General features: G+C 44.0%; 1 protein-coding gene across 4 annotated transcripts in view; it reads right to left on the reverse strand.

Annotated features, from left to right (window-relative positions):
* GLE1 (GLE1 RNA export mediator) overlaps positions 1 to 12,646 on the reverse strand; it is a 44,804-nt gene that overhangs the window by 8,838 nt on the left and 23,320 nt on the right. For all 4 annotated transcript variants that reach the window (XR_004350439.1, XM_032635595.1, XM_032635594.1 and 1 more), the window contains exons 7-9: positions 5,430 to 5,661; positions 4,721 to 4,833; positions 4,491 to 4,560 (exon numbers count right to left, since the gene is read on the reverse strand). Coding sequence is in view for 3 of the 4 variants with exons in the window: in XM_032635595.1 (XP_032491486.1) it covers positions 4,491 to 4,560; positions 4,721 to 4,833; positions 5,430 to 5,661 (415 nt within the window). In the remaining variant the exon portion in view is untranslated. The remainder of the gene's footprint in view (positions 1 to 4,490; positions 4,561 to 4,720; positions 4,834 to 5,429; positions 5,662 to 12,646) is intronic.

Consider the following 12,646-nt stretch of genomic DNA (forward strand, 5'->3'; position numbering starts at 1 on the left):
CCTCAGCAACACAGAAGCTACATTTGTATTACAGATCCTGTGTGCCCCATCTTCCACACTGGCTAGTTAGATTAGGACTAGTCACGCTGAGCTGATCAGCCAGCTGACAGAGTCGATTCCTTGAAGTGGCCACTCCTGTGACATGTACACATGTAAGCAGTGGGGCTCTGGCCCTGCTATGTGGACCAAAGAACAGCAGTCTACAAAATTAGAATGGAGGTGGACAGAGGGAAGCCAAGAGGAGAGAGAAAAGGGTCCTAAAATTTCTGGCTCCTGAGATCCAGCTCCATTCCTGCCATAGGTTCTGTGAAACTGCTATCTATCTATCTATTTAGGCTGCGTCGGGTCTTAGTTGCTGCACATGGGATCTTCCTTGTGGCACACAGGATCTTTTCTTTAGTTACGGCGTGCGGACTTCTTAGTTTCAGCATGCAGACTCTTAGTTGTGGCATACATGCGGGATCTAGTTCCCCAACCAGGGATCGAACCCAGTCCCCCAGCATTGGGAGCACACTGTCTTACCCACTGGACCACCAGGGAAGTCCCGAAACTGCTTTATCTTTAGAACAAACCCCCCTACCCCACCCACTTTTTCTTTCCTTTCTTTTTACTTTTCTTTCTTTTTTTTTTTTTTTTGCTTAAGCAGATCTGAATTAGTTTCCATTATTTAAAATCAATGTTTGAACAAATACAGCATCTCCAGTTTAGAAATACCCTGCCAAATTCCTAATCACTTTAATATTTAAAAATCTCAGAGGGCTTCCCTGGTGGCGCAGTGGTTGGGAGTCCGCCTGCCGATGCAGGCGACACGGGTTCGTGTCCTGGTCCGGGAAGATCCCACATGGTGCGGAGCGGCTGGGCCCGTGAGCCATGGCCGCTGAGCCTGTGCGTCCGGAGCCTGTGCTCTGCAATGGGAGAGGCCACAACAGTGAGAGGCCCGCGTACCGCAAAAAAAAAAAAAAAAAAAATCCTCCCCAAACCACTGATTCAGTTCCATTAAAAAAGGGGAGAGGGCTTCCCTGGTGGCACAGTGGTTGAGAGTCCGCCTGCCGATGCAGGGGACACGGGTTCGTGCCCCAGTCCGGGAAGATCCCACATGCCACGGAGTGGCTGGGCCCGTGAGCCATGGCCGCTGAGCCTGCGCTCCGCAATGGGAAAGGCCACAACAGTGAGAGGCCCGCGTACCGCAAAAAAAAAAAAAAAAAAAAAGGCGGGGGGGAGAGTGGCAGCACATTTCTTAGGAAGTAAGAGAAGCAGGAAGAAACCAAGAATTAAATAATGAGATATCACAGAAATCTCAAGGCTAATCATCCCAGAAAAACAGAAACAGAGACTGTAACCTTACTGAGATATTAAAATATGTACATTTCCACACAAATTTACTCAGCTCACCTTCCTGCTAAGTCATACCCTACTATTCCTTGACTGACGGTTTCAAAGGGCTCCATTGGCCAAATCCCCAGCCGGCCCCTCTCCCCGTGGCTCTCCAGTTAGGAAAATCAGGTCCCAACCCTATGCCTGATATGGCCTCCCACATCCCATATGTCACAACGGCACCATATCCTTCTTTAAATTCTGCTCCGAATCTAACTACTCACGGACACCCACCTTTCAAGAGGCAGCAATTAGGTCACCTCTCTCTCAGTCATTCAACATTTACTGGGCACTAACTCTAGAAAATGTTCGTGTCTGACTGGGCTGTAAGCTCTTAAAGTGCTTACAATAATGATGGAGACAAAGGGACATATGGAATGGAATGGAATAGGCAGGAAAATGAAGAATGGCAAAACTAGAGTCTAATCAGATATAGAGAATGAACTAGAAGAAGCAGTCAGGGGGATGACTCGCAGGTTTCAACTAAGGTGACCGAGTAGATAAGGTGCTATTGATTACTTAGAGCGAACAGGAGAAAAGGCAGGCAAGAGGAAAATGATGAGTTCACATCGGAACATTCTAAACCTGACAAAGCTGAGGGGCATCTAGGCAGAGCTGCCCCTCGGCTAGCTGGAGCGAGGGAACCTGAAGCTCAAAGGAAAGGAATGACCCAGAGACCGATCTGAGTGTCATGTGTGCAGAGGTCAAGTCTGACACCATGGGGGTTCTTTAGAATGAGAAGAACTTCGGGGTAGAAGCACATCCCTGAGGACACACTTACCACTGATGTGGGGGCAGGAGACTGAGGAACCCACAAAGGAGAAAGAGAGGGAGGAGGAGAAGCTGGAAATTAATGATGCTGCGGAAGCCAGAGGAGTAGAGGTGATGGAGGGAATAATCAACGGTACCAAAAGGCAACATGGGGACTTCCCTGGTAGTGCAGTGGTTGAGAATCTGCCTGCCAATGCAGGGGACATGGGTTCGAGCCCTGGTCCGTGAAGATCCCGCATGCTGTGGAGCAACTAAGCCTGTGCACCGCAACTACTGAGCCCATGAGCCACAACTACTGAAGCCCGTGTGCCTAGAGCCCATGCTCTACAAGAGAAGCCACCACAATGAGAAGCCCATGCACCACAACCAAGAATAGCTTGCTGCAACTAGAGAAAGCCTACACATAGCAACGAAGACCCAATGCAGCCAAAAATAAATTAATTAACCAAAAGGCAACAAGAAAATTAGAAAATACTGAGAAGACACAGAATCAAAAGAAACAGATTTTAGAATGTGAGTGACAGGCATGTTTAAAGGGAAGGGAGCCTGTAAAAGGGAGTAATTTTGCAGAAAACAGGAGCGATCTCTCTTGAAGGAGATGGGAGGGGATAAGAATAAGGCTCCCGAGAGCCTCGTTCAAGGCTTAGGCAGAAGGCTAAGTGTGGGCTGGAAGGGTAGCGCACCTTTTGAAGCAGGAGACGAAGAGGTAAATACAGCTGTGTGTCGGTGGAAGGGGGTGCATCTGAGGATCTCACACCTGGCGTCTCAAATTTTCCTGATGAAGGAGGAGGCAGGGCTGCCTGCGGTCAACTGAGGGGTAAAGACCTGAGGATGAGCCTGAGGAGAGCAGCGAAGGTGTGGAACGGCTGTTCAGTCAACCTCGCCCCTGTTGCCTTGACTATCAAAGGAAATGGCACTTTCAATTCTAGAAAGTGATACGTGTTTACTTATTTGACCTTGCCCTGTTCCAGAATGAATTCCAGGCAGCCACGTGATATGGAAGTTTTGTCATGTAGCCTCTCAAGGGCAGGAACTGCAACTGCTTATGCTTTCTGGGCAACAAGTTACTCAAGGGAACTGGGACCCAGGCTAAGTCAGAGCAGCTTGCCTGCTGCATGTGCTCCCCAGCCACTGCGCAGCACAGTCTGTACTGTGGAGGCTTCCACATCTGAGCTCTGTGAAAATGAACCTCTGTTTCTGAAGAATAGGAAAAAGGGGTCTTTCTCCTGTCTGGTTCTTCCTCTCTAAATCTCAGTCTCTGGAGAGAAAAGGAAAGCATTCTCAAGTGTTAACAAGCAGGCTTCGAGTCTGGAAAAGCTAATGTTGTAGGACAAAAAGCAAAGAATACAAGTCACATCCTAGGTTCTCTTAGGGGTGCTTTCTGCAATAACTTCTAACTTTAGGTAAGAGCCTTCCTAAACAATTCACTTTTTTTTCTTTTTAGCTGCCTAGGGTCTTCATTGCTGTGCACGGGCTTTCTTTAGTTGCAGCGAGTGGGGATTACTCTTTGTTGCAGTGCACAGGCTTCTCATTGTGGTGGCTTCTCTTGTGGAGCACGGGCTCTAGGCATGCGGGCTTCAGTAGTTGCAGCACACAGGCTCAGCGGTTGTGGTGCACAGGCTTTGTTACTCTGCAGCATGTGGGATCTTCCTGGACCAGGGATTAAACCCGTGTCCCCTGCATTGGCAGGCGGATTCTTTTTTTTTAAATTAATTAGTTTGTTTTTATTTTTGGCTGTGTTGGGTCTTCGTTGCTGCACGCAGGCTTTCTCTATTTGCGGCAAGCGGGGGCTACTTTTCGTTGCGGTGCAAGGGCTTCTCATTGCGGTGGCTTCTCTTGTTGTGGAGCATGGGCTCTAGGCACGCAGGCTTCAGTAGTTGTGGCACGTGTGCTCAGTAGTTGTGGCTTGCGGGCTCTTGAGCGCAGGCTCAGTAGTTGTGGCGCACGGGCTTAGCTGCTCCGCGGCATGTGGGATCTTCCCCGGCCAGGGCTCGAACCCATGTCCCCTGCATTGGCAGGCAGATTCTTAACCACTGCACCACCAGGGAAGCCCCTGGCGGGCAGATTCTTAACCACTGCACCACCAGGGAAGTCCCCAATAACTTACTATTAATATATAGCTTATTTTTTTTTAATGTGTCAACACATAATGATTTCCTTCTACATGTTGAAAGAAAACAAAGGAGAGTAAGCTATATGCATATAGCTTATATACCTAATCCAACTGTCAACATTTGTTGAAACACATTCTATTTATAAGAACCTTACAGATAAGTGGATTTGGAATCTCAAAAAATACTTGTACAATGTAGTGAAGGGCCATGTTCTTAATTCCTCTGACCAACCTGCAATGGTGGAGATCTGGCTCACTGGAATGGTGGCAGCCTTCTGGAGGTCCATCTTGATCTTTTTGGCCTGTCAGAACAGAGCAGTGAGAAGGCAGACAGTGTTCTGAAGAGCTGAGTAGACGCCCTTAGGGTTAGGGAATGTGACACGCTAGCTACATTCCTCTGGGACAGGAGGCTGTGGGCGGCACCATGCGGCCCAGAGAATTCCCAACTCCCATCCCTCCTACCTGACTGTCTTTGCTGTTGCTCAGTCCCTCAAAGGCCAACACACACTGACTGGAGGCCTCCTGCAGCTGCTGGTACCACTGCATTGTACTATCTTGTACCTTCACCTGGAGGTCTGAGGGATGACAGAAAGGCTTTCATAATAGGAGAATTTCTTAACATTTAATATGAGCCAGGTACTGTTCTAATCACCTTATATATGGATTAACTGCTTTCACTGTCATAGTAATCCTATGAGGTAGATTCTATTATTATCTTCATGTTACAGATTAGGAAACAGTCATGGAAAGGTTAGGTAACTTGCAAAAGTCACGTTGCCAGGAAGTACAAAAACTAGATTCCCACTGATCTGGCTCCAAAGGCAGCGTTCTGAACCACTATGCTATATCGATGCTCTTGTGTATTCAATAAACATATATTCTATACATACTTATTTAAAATACTCAGTATCAGCAATATTTGGAATAATACATCTACTAGAATTATACAGAATTTCAAGTCCTCACGGCAAATGCTGGAATCTGACGTGAGGCTTCACATCAACAAAAACTAAATTTAATTCACTGAAAGTACTGAATTTTACATTATTTAAAAGTTCTGGTAAATTGTCCTGTAGCTTAAATATAATATTCAAAACACGTTCTTGTTTCTTTTCCCATTCTGAAACTTTTACACATCAAGTTGAAGGACCATTTCCACACCGAGACCTACCTTCATTCAGCTTCCCTCCTGGGCCCTGCCTGGAAGCTGGGGGCTCTTTGCGGACCTCTGGCCCCTGCTGCACCTGTGACTCTTGCCGGTTTACCTGGGCCTCCTCTTCATCCTGCCTCCTCCTGTCCTCACAGGCCCTGGCGATTTCCTGCTGCAAGTTCACAAGGAGGTCCCGCATTTCCTGCAGCGCTCTCTCAGCCACAGCTTGCTCCTCTGCTGTGGGAAAGCCGTTCTGTCACAGCGACAGAGGCAGAGCTTAGTGGTTATTTCCTAGGTACCTGAGGTGCTGAATCATACCTCACACAAGTCCACAAATTTCTAAAATGGAATTGTGCCAGTGGAGTACCCACATTCAACACGTTGATACCTACTGCTTTCCTGTTCTCTTAAAGGTAATACCGATTTACCATCACATCCACAGGATCGACAGAGAGATTTTTCAATGCTCTCACCAACCCTGGCTGGAATAACTTTTTTTTTTTTTTAAAAGATGGTAGCCAATTCTTTTTTTTATTTTATTTCATTTAATTATTTATTTTTTGGCTGCGCTGGGTCTTCGTTGCTGCGCGTGGGCTTTCTCTAGTTGTAGTGAGCGGGGGCTAATATTCCTTGTGGTGCGCGGGCTTCTCATTGCAGTGGCTTCTCTTGTTGTGGAGCACGGGCTCTAGGCGCGCAGGCTTCAGTAGTTGTGGCACGTGGGCTCAGTAGTTGTGGCTCCCGGGCTCTAGAGCACACGCTCAGCAGTTGTGGCGCATGGGCTTAGTTGCTCCACGGCATGTGGGATCTTCCTGGACCAGGGCTCGAACCTGTGTCCCCTACATTGGCAGGCGGATTCTTAACCACTGTGCCATCAGGGAAGCCCGGAATAAATTTTTCTTTTTTTTTTTTTTTTTTTTGCGGTATGCGGGCCCCCCACTGCTGTGGGCTCTCCCGCTGCGGAGCACAGGCTCCGGACGCGCAGGCCCAGCGGCCATGGCCCACGGGCCCAGCCACTCCACGACACGCGGGATCCTCCCGGACCGGGGCACGAACCCATGTCCCCTGCATCGGCAGGCAGACTCCCAACCACTGCGCCACCAGGGAAGCCCCCCGGAATAAATTTTTAAAAGCTTGTGGCAATAGTCTAGATAAAAACTGAACCAGCTTTACATTTTCTTAGAATGACACCTCTTTGGTTATAGTGCATTATTCCTTTAAGTCACTGACAAATTTGAGTTCTTTATCTTTTATTAAGAACATCTGCTCATAAATGGGCTCACATACAAGTCCAACGAACATGCACATTTCTTTTAGTGTGCTATTTTGTCAGAATTTCACTCAGGATTTTAAAATGAATTGAGAAGCTCTGCACCATTTTCTATGTTCTGTCCTATCAACATGTTTCATAGTTTTGCCTGTTAAATCAGCAAGGCCTCTACTGTGTTGTATATTTGAAAGGTGCTAAGAGAGTAAATCTTAAAAGTTCTCATCACAAGAAAAACAAAATGTTTCCTAGTTTCTATGGTGACAGAAGATAACTGGACTTATTGTGATCACTTTGCAGTGTTTATAAATACTGAATCAGGGTTGTACACCTGAAACTAACATAATGTTGTCAATTATACCTCAAAAAAAAAAGCAACAGTGGAAACAATAAAATGTTACGATATTTGCAATATACTTAAAACAACAAGATCTCTTATTTTTTATTAAAAAATTTTTTTGGCTGAAGTATAACTGACATACAATATTATATTAATTTCAGGTGTATATGCATCATGAATTAAGTCCTCTTTTTTCACTTTTAAAAATCTTTATTTTATATTAGAGTATATTGAAGTACAATGTTGTGTTAGCATCAGTTGTACAGCAAAGTGATTCGGTTGTACATATACATATATCCATTCTTTTTCAGATTCTTTTCCCATATAGGTTACTACAGAATATTGAGTAGAGTTTCCTGTGTTATACAGTAGGTCCTTGTTGGTTATCTATTTTATATATAGTAGTGTGTATATGTTAATCCCAAACTCCTAATTTAGCCCTTCCCCCACCTTTCCCCTTTGCTAACCATAAGTTTGTTTTTGAAGTCTGTGAGTCTGTTTCTGCTTTTGTAAATAACTTCATTTGTATCATTTTTTAGATTTCACATATTAGTGATATATTTGCCTTTGTCTGAGAAGTCCTGTTATTTTATTTTTATTTTTCATTTATTTTTTTTAAAATTAAATTTTATTGGAGTATAGCTGATTTACAATGTTGAATTCTTATTTTATTTTTTTAATTTATTTTGGCTGAGTTGGGTCTTTGGTGCTGAGTGCGGGCTTTCTCTAGTTGCAGTGAGTGGGGGCTACTCTTTGTTGTGGTGCGCGGGTTTCTTATTGCGGTGGCTTCTCATTGCGGTGGCTTCTCTTGTTGCAGAGAATGGGCTCTAGGTGTGTGGGCTTCAGTAGTTGTGGCACATGGGCTCAGTAGTTGTGCCTCGCAGGCTCTAGAGCGCAGGCTCAGTAGTTGTGGCGCACTGGCTTAGTTGCTCCACAGAATGTGGGATCTTCCCGGACCAGGGCTCGAACCTGTGTCCCCTGCATTAGCAGGCAGATCCTTAACCACTGCGCCACCAGGGAAGTCCCTGAATTCTTATATTAAACCAACTTGTTCCAGATAGTAAAACAACAGCAACAAAAAAATTCTACAGGATATTCATGGTAAGTTTTGTCTTTTAGGTATTAAAATGTATTATAAAGCTATATCAAAAAAAAAAAAAAAAGCTATATCAATTAAATTATAATGATCCTGATATAAGAATAAAAACACATCAAGGAAACAGAAAAAAATACTGAATAGATACATGTATATGTATAACTGAATCACTTTGCTGTACACCTGAAGCTAACACAACATTGTTAATCAACTCTACTCCAATATAAAATAAAAAGTAAAAAAAACCAAAACTGAGAAAGAGCTCCTAGGATACTATTTAGCGTGATAAGAGATATTTACAAATCAGGAGGGAAAGTGGTAGTAAAATAGTGTGAATATTTTACAGCATAAAGGTCTTTATCTCCCACCAACCATCAAATAAATTCCAGGTGGATTAAGTGAGGGGAAAAAACCCAAAGCATTCTTATATCAAAAATGTCATAAGGGCTTCCCTGGTGGCGCAGTGGTTGAGAGTCCGCCTGCCGATGCAGGGGACACGGGTTCGTGCCCCGGTCCGGGAAGATCCCACATGCCGCGGAGCGGCTGGGCCCGTGAGCCATGGCCGCTGAGCCTGCACGTCCGGAGCCTGTGCTCCGCAACGGGAGAGGCCACAACAGTGAGAGGCCCGCGTACCGCAAAAAAAAAAAAAGAAAAATATCATAAAGGCCCCCAGTCACTGCAACTAGAGAAAGCCCACGCACAGAAACGAAGACCCAACACAGCCAAAAATAAATAAATAAATAAATAAATAAATAAAATATTAAAAAAAAATGTCATAAGGGCTTCCCTGGGGGCGCAGTGGTTAAGAATCCGCCTGTCAACACAGGGGACACAGGTTCAAGCCCTGGTCTGGGAAGATCCCACATGCTGTGGAGCAACTAAGTCCGTGCGCCACAACTACTGAAGCCCGTGCACCTAGAGCCCATGCTCTGCAACAACAGAAGCCACCACAATTAGAAGCCCACACACTGCAATGAAGAGTAGCCCCTATTCGCTGCAACTAGAGAAAGCCCGCATGCAGCAACAAAGACCCAACACAGCCAAGAATAAATAAAAATAAAAAATAAATTTATAAAAAAAAGATAAAGACCTTAAAAAAATGTCATAAACTATGGTTGCAACAGAACAGAGTGCCATGCAGTTACATAAAGAAATGAAGAAAACTACATGTTTCAAAGCAGTGATCTCCAAGATAAATTAAGTGCAAAAAAGCAGGGTCCAGAACAGTGCCTATAGCAAGTTATCTTTTATCTGGGAAGGGATACACACACACACACACACACACACACACACACACACACACACACACCCCACCCCATATATATGTATATTTATGCTTTTTTTTTTTTGGCTTGTGGGATCTTAGTTCACCAACCAGGGATTGAACCCGTGCCCCCCGTGATGGAAGCGTGGAGTCCCAACCACTAGACCACCAGGGAATTCCATGTATTTGTTTTGTTTTTGTTTTTTAATAAATTTATTTATTCATTTATTTTTCGCTGTGTTGGATCTTTGCTGCTGCACGCAGGCTTTCTCTAGATGCGGTGAGCGGGGGCTAACTCTTCGTTGCAGTGTGCGGGCTTCTCACTGCAGTGGCTTCTCTTGTTGCGGAGCACGGGCTCTAGGTTCACAGGCTTCAGTAGTTGTGGCACGTGGTCTCAGTAGTTGTGGCACATGGACTCTAGAGCGCAGGCTCAGTAGTTGTGGCGCATGGGCTTAGTTGCTCTGTGGCATGTGGGATCTTCCCGGACCAGGGCTCCAACCCACGTCCCTTGCATTGGCAGGCGGATTTTTAACCACTGCTCCACAGGGAAGCCCCCTGCTTTTGTTTTTAAAGAAAAGATACAACACCCATACGCTAACAGAAACAATCACTGGCAGACAGGACAAGAACAGGGTGGAAGCAAATGAGAAGAAAGCCAGACTTCTCCAAATATACCTTGTTTTGTAGTTCTGACTCTGGAATCATGTAAATGTTTTCAATAAGTATAAAATAAAATTAAATCCAGTTGGAAAAAACTCTTAAAAATCAAAAGCAAATATGAAACAAAGAACCCAACTGTTTATCAAGTTGGTGGCTTAACAGTAAGAATTCTTTCTTTCTTTCTTTTTTAATAAACTTATTTATTTATTTATTTTTGTCTGTGTTGGGTCTTCGTTGCTGCTCTCGGGCTTTCTCTAGTTGTGGCGAGTGGGGGCTACTCTTCCTTGCAGTGCGCGGGCTTCTCATTGTGGTGGCTTCTCTTGTTGTGGAGCGTGGGCTCTAGGCACGTGGGCTTCAGTAGTTGTGGCTCATGGGCTCTAGAGTGCAGGCTCAGTAGTTGTGGCACACAGGCTCAGTTGCTCCACGGCATATGGGATCTTCCTGAACCAGGGATAGAACCTGTGTCCCCTTCATTGGCAGGTGGATTCTTAACCACTGTACCACCGGGGAAGTCTCAGGAGAATTATTTCAAGTGAAATGAAACAGTAATTTAATCATATATCCCTTAGTGGTATATAGCTATAGGCAAAAAGAACTGCAAATCTTTTTTTTTTTTAAAGATTTTTTTGACGTGGACCATTTTCACAGTCTTTATTACAAAGCCTTTGTTACAATATTGCTTCTGTTATTTATGCTTTGGTTTTTTGGCCGCAAGGCATGTGGGATCTTAGCTCTCTGACCAGGGGTCGAACCTGCACCCCCTGCACTGGAAGGGGGAGTCTTAACCACTGGACTGTCAGGAGAGTCCAAGAACTGCAAATCTTTTTTTCAATATTTATTTCTTTATTTGGCTGCTCCTGGTCTTAGTTGCGGCATGCAGGATCTTTAGCTGCGGCATGTAGGACCTAGTTCCCTGACCACGGATCGAGCCCAGGCCCCCTGCATTGGGAGCACAAAGCCTTAGTCATTGTACCACCAGGGAAGCCCAAGAACTGCAAATCTTAAACTGTGATCAGCAATCATATTGTTAGCATTGGTATTATTATTTTGAGATTACATGTTATGAAATTACACATATATAGTACATATATACACACCTATATTTTACTGTACACAGTAGGGTAAGGTAAGTAAGTAATGTTCATTAATTTAGAAACTGAGATTTTCAATATGGGATAAAAATGATACATGCATAAAAGTAAAGAAGTTAAATAAATGCTGTAACCCTTTACTACACTCAAATGGAAAAGGTCAGCATTAATTAATGATGCATTTTCACCTAAAAAAAAAAAACACACACTTCCTAGTTTGATCCATTGAAAAGGCCTAAAAACAATGACAAATCCTAGTAACTAATCTGTGTTTTCTAATACCTTTACCCATTAACAAGTAATAAGGCTTTGTGAAGAAATGCCCGATTCTAGCTCTGGAGAAGAAAATGTTCAAGATGAGGTAGAAACAGCTTGCCTGCTTTCTGCTGCAACAAGTACTACTGGGGCCATGTCCAAAGGACAGAGGAGCCAATGTGGAGGTGTTCCCACTGGACAATTTGAACAACAATGAATCTATAACAGACTGAAACATATTATACTTCAAGTATATAAAATTCGTATGTTCTTAATGATAGTTAAAAAAAAAAGAAGAGAACCTCAAGTCATTGTGGGAGAATACTAAAAAAGCAACTCAACACTCTGAAAACGGATAAAGGGAAAGAATCAATCATTTATCCTTCCTTCCCTATATAGACTACCCTTCAAGATAAATAGTTTACGGGGAAATTTTCTTCTTTGTAGTAGAATTCTAGCTAATAAATGTAGAAAAATGATAGCATTAGAAAAACTCAAAATTTACCACCCCTATTGAAATAATAGATATAAGTAATGATCAGCAATGTCTACTACATCATTAGCTAAAGGCTCAGAGGAATCTTTAAAATGGGAGATAAGCCTGACGATATCTGAAGCCACTGGTTGATCTTAACATCACATATGGAAAGACCATCAGATACTCTACACCTCCCGGTGTGATACAGTAACAAATACACACTCCCAACTATGAAGTACTGTTGCAGGGGGGAAAAAATTCAAATCTGAACCTGATCAAGCCTCTAGACTGCACTGTGCAGTAAGGTAGCCACATAAGGCTCTTTACATTTAAGTTAATTAAAAACTTTTTAAAAGTTAAAATTCAGTTCTTCAGTCACACTGGTCACATTTCAAGTGCTCAATAACCACATGTTGCCATTGGCTGCTGTATTGAATAGCACAGATACGGAACATTTCCATCATCACAGAAAATTCTCTTAGCACTGCCCTAGAGAAAGTTACAAATTCACAGTTAATACAGGGAATAAAAGAACATATTAGGGACTTCCTTAGTGGTGCAGTGGTTAAGAATCTGCCTGCCAATGCAAGGGACATGGGTTCAAGCTCTGGTGTGGGAAGAACCCATATGCCACACAGCAACCAAGCCCATGCGCCACAACTTCTGAGCCTGCACTCTAGAGCCCGCGAGCCACAACTACTGAGCCTGTGTGCCTAGAGCCTGTGCTCTGCAACAAGAGAAGCCACTGCAATGAGAAGCCTGCTCGCCACAACTAGAGAAAGCCCATGTG

Source organism: Phocoena sinus, chromosome 6 (genome assembly GCF_008692025.1).
Source record: "Phocoena sinus isolate mPhoSin1 chromosome 6, mPhoSin1.pri, whole genome shotgun sequence".
Classification (NCBI taxonomy): Eukaryota; Metazoa; Chordata; class Mammalia; order Artiodactyla; family Phocoenidae; genus Phocoena; species Phocoena sinus.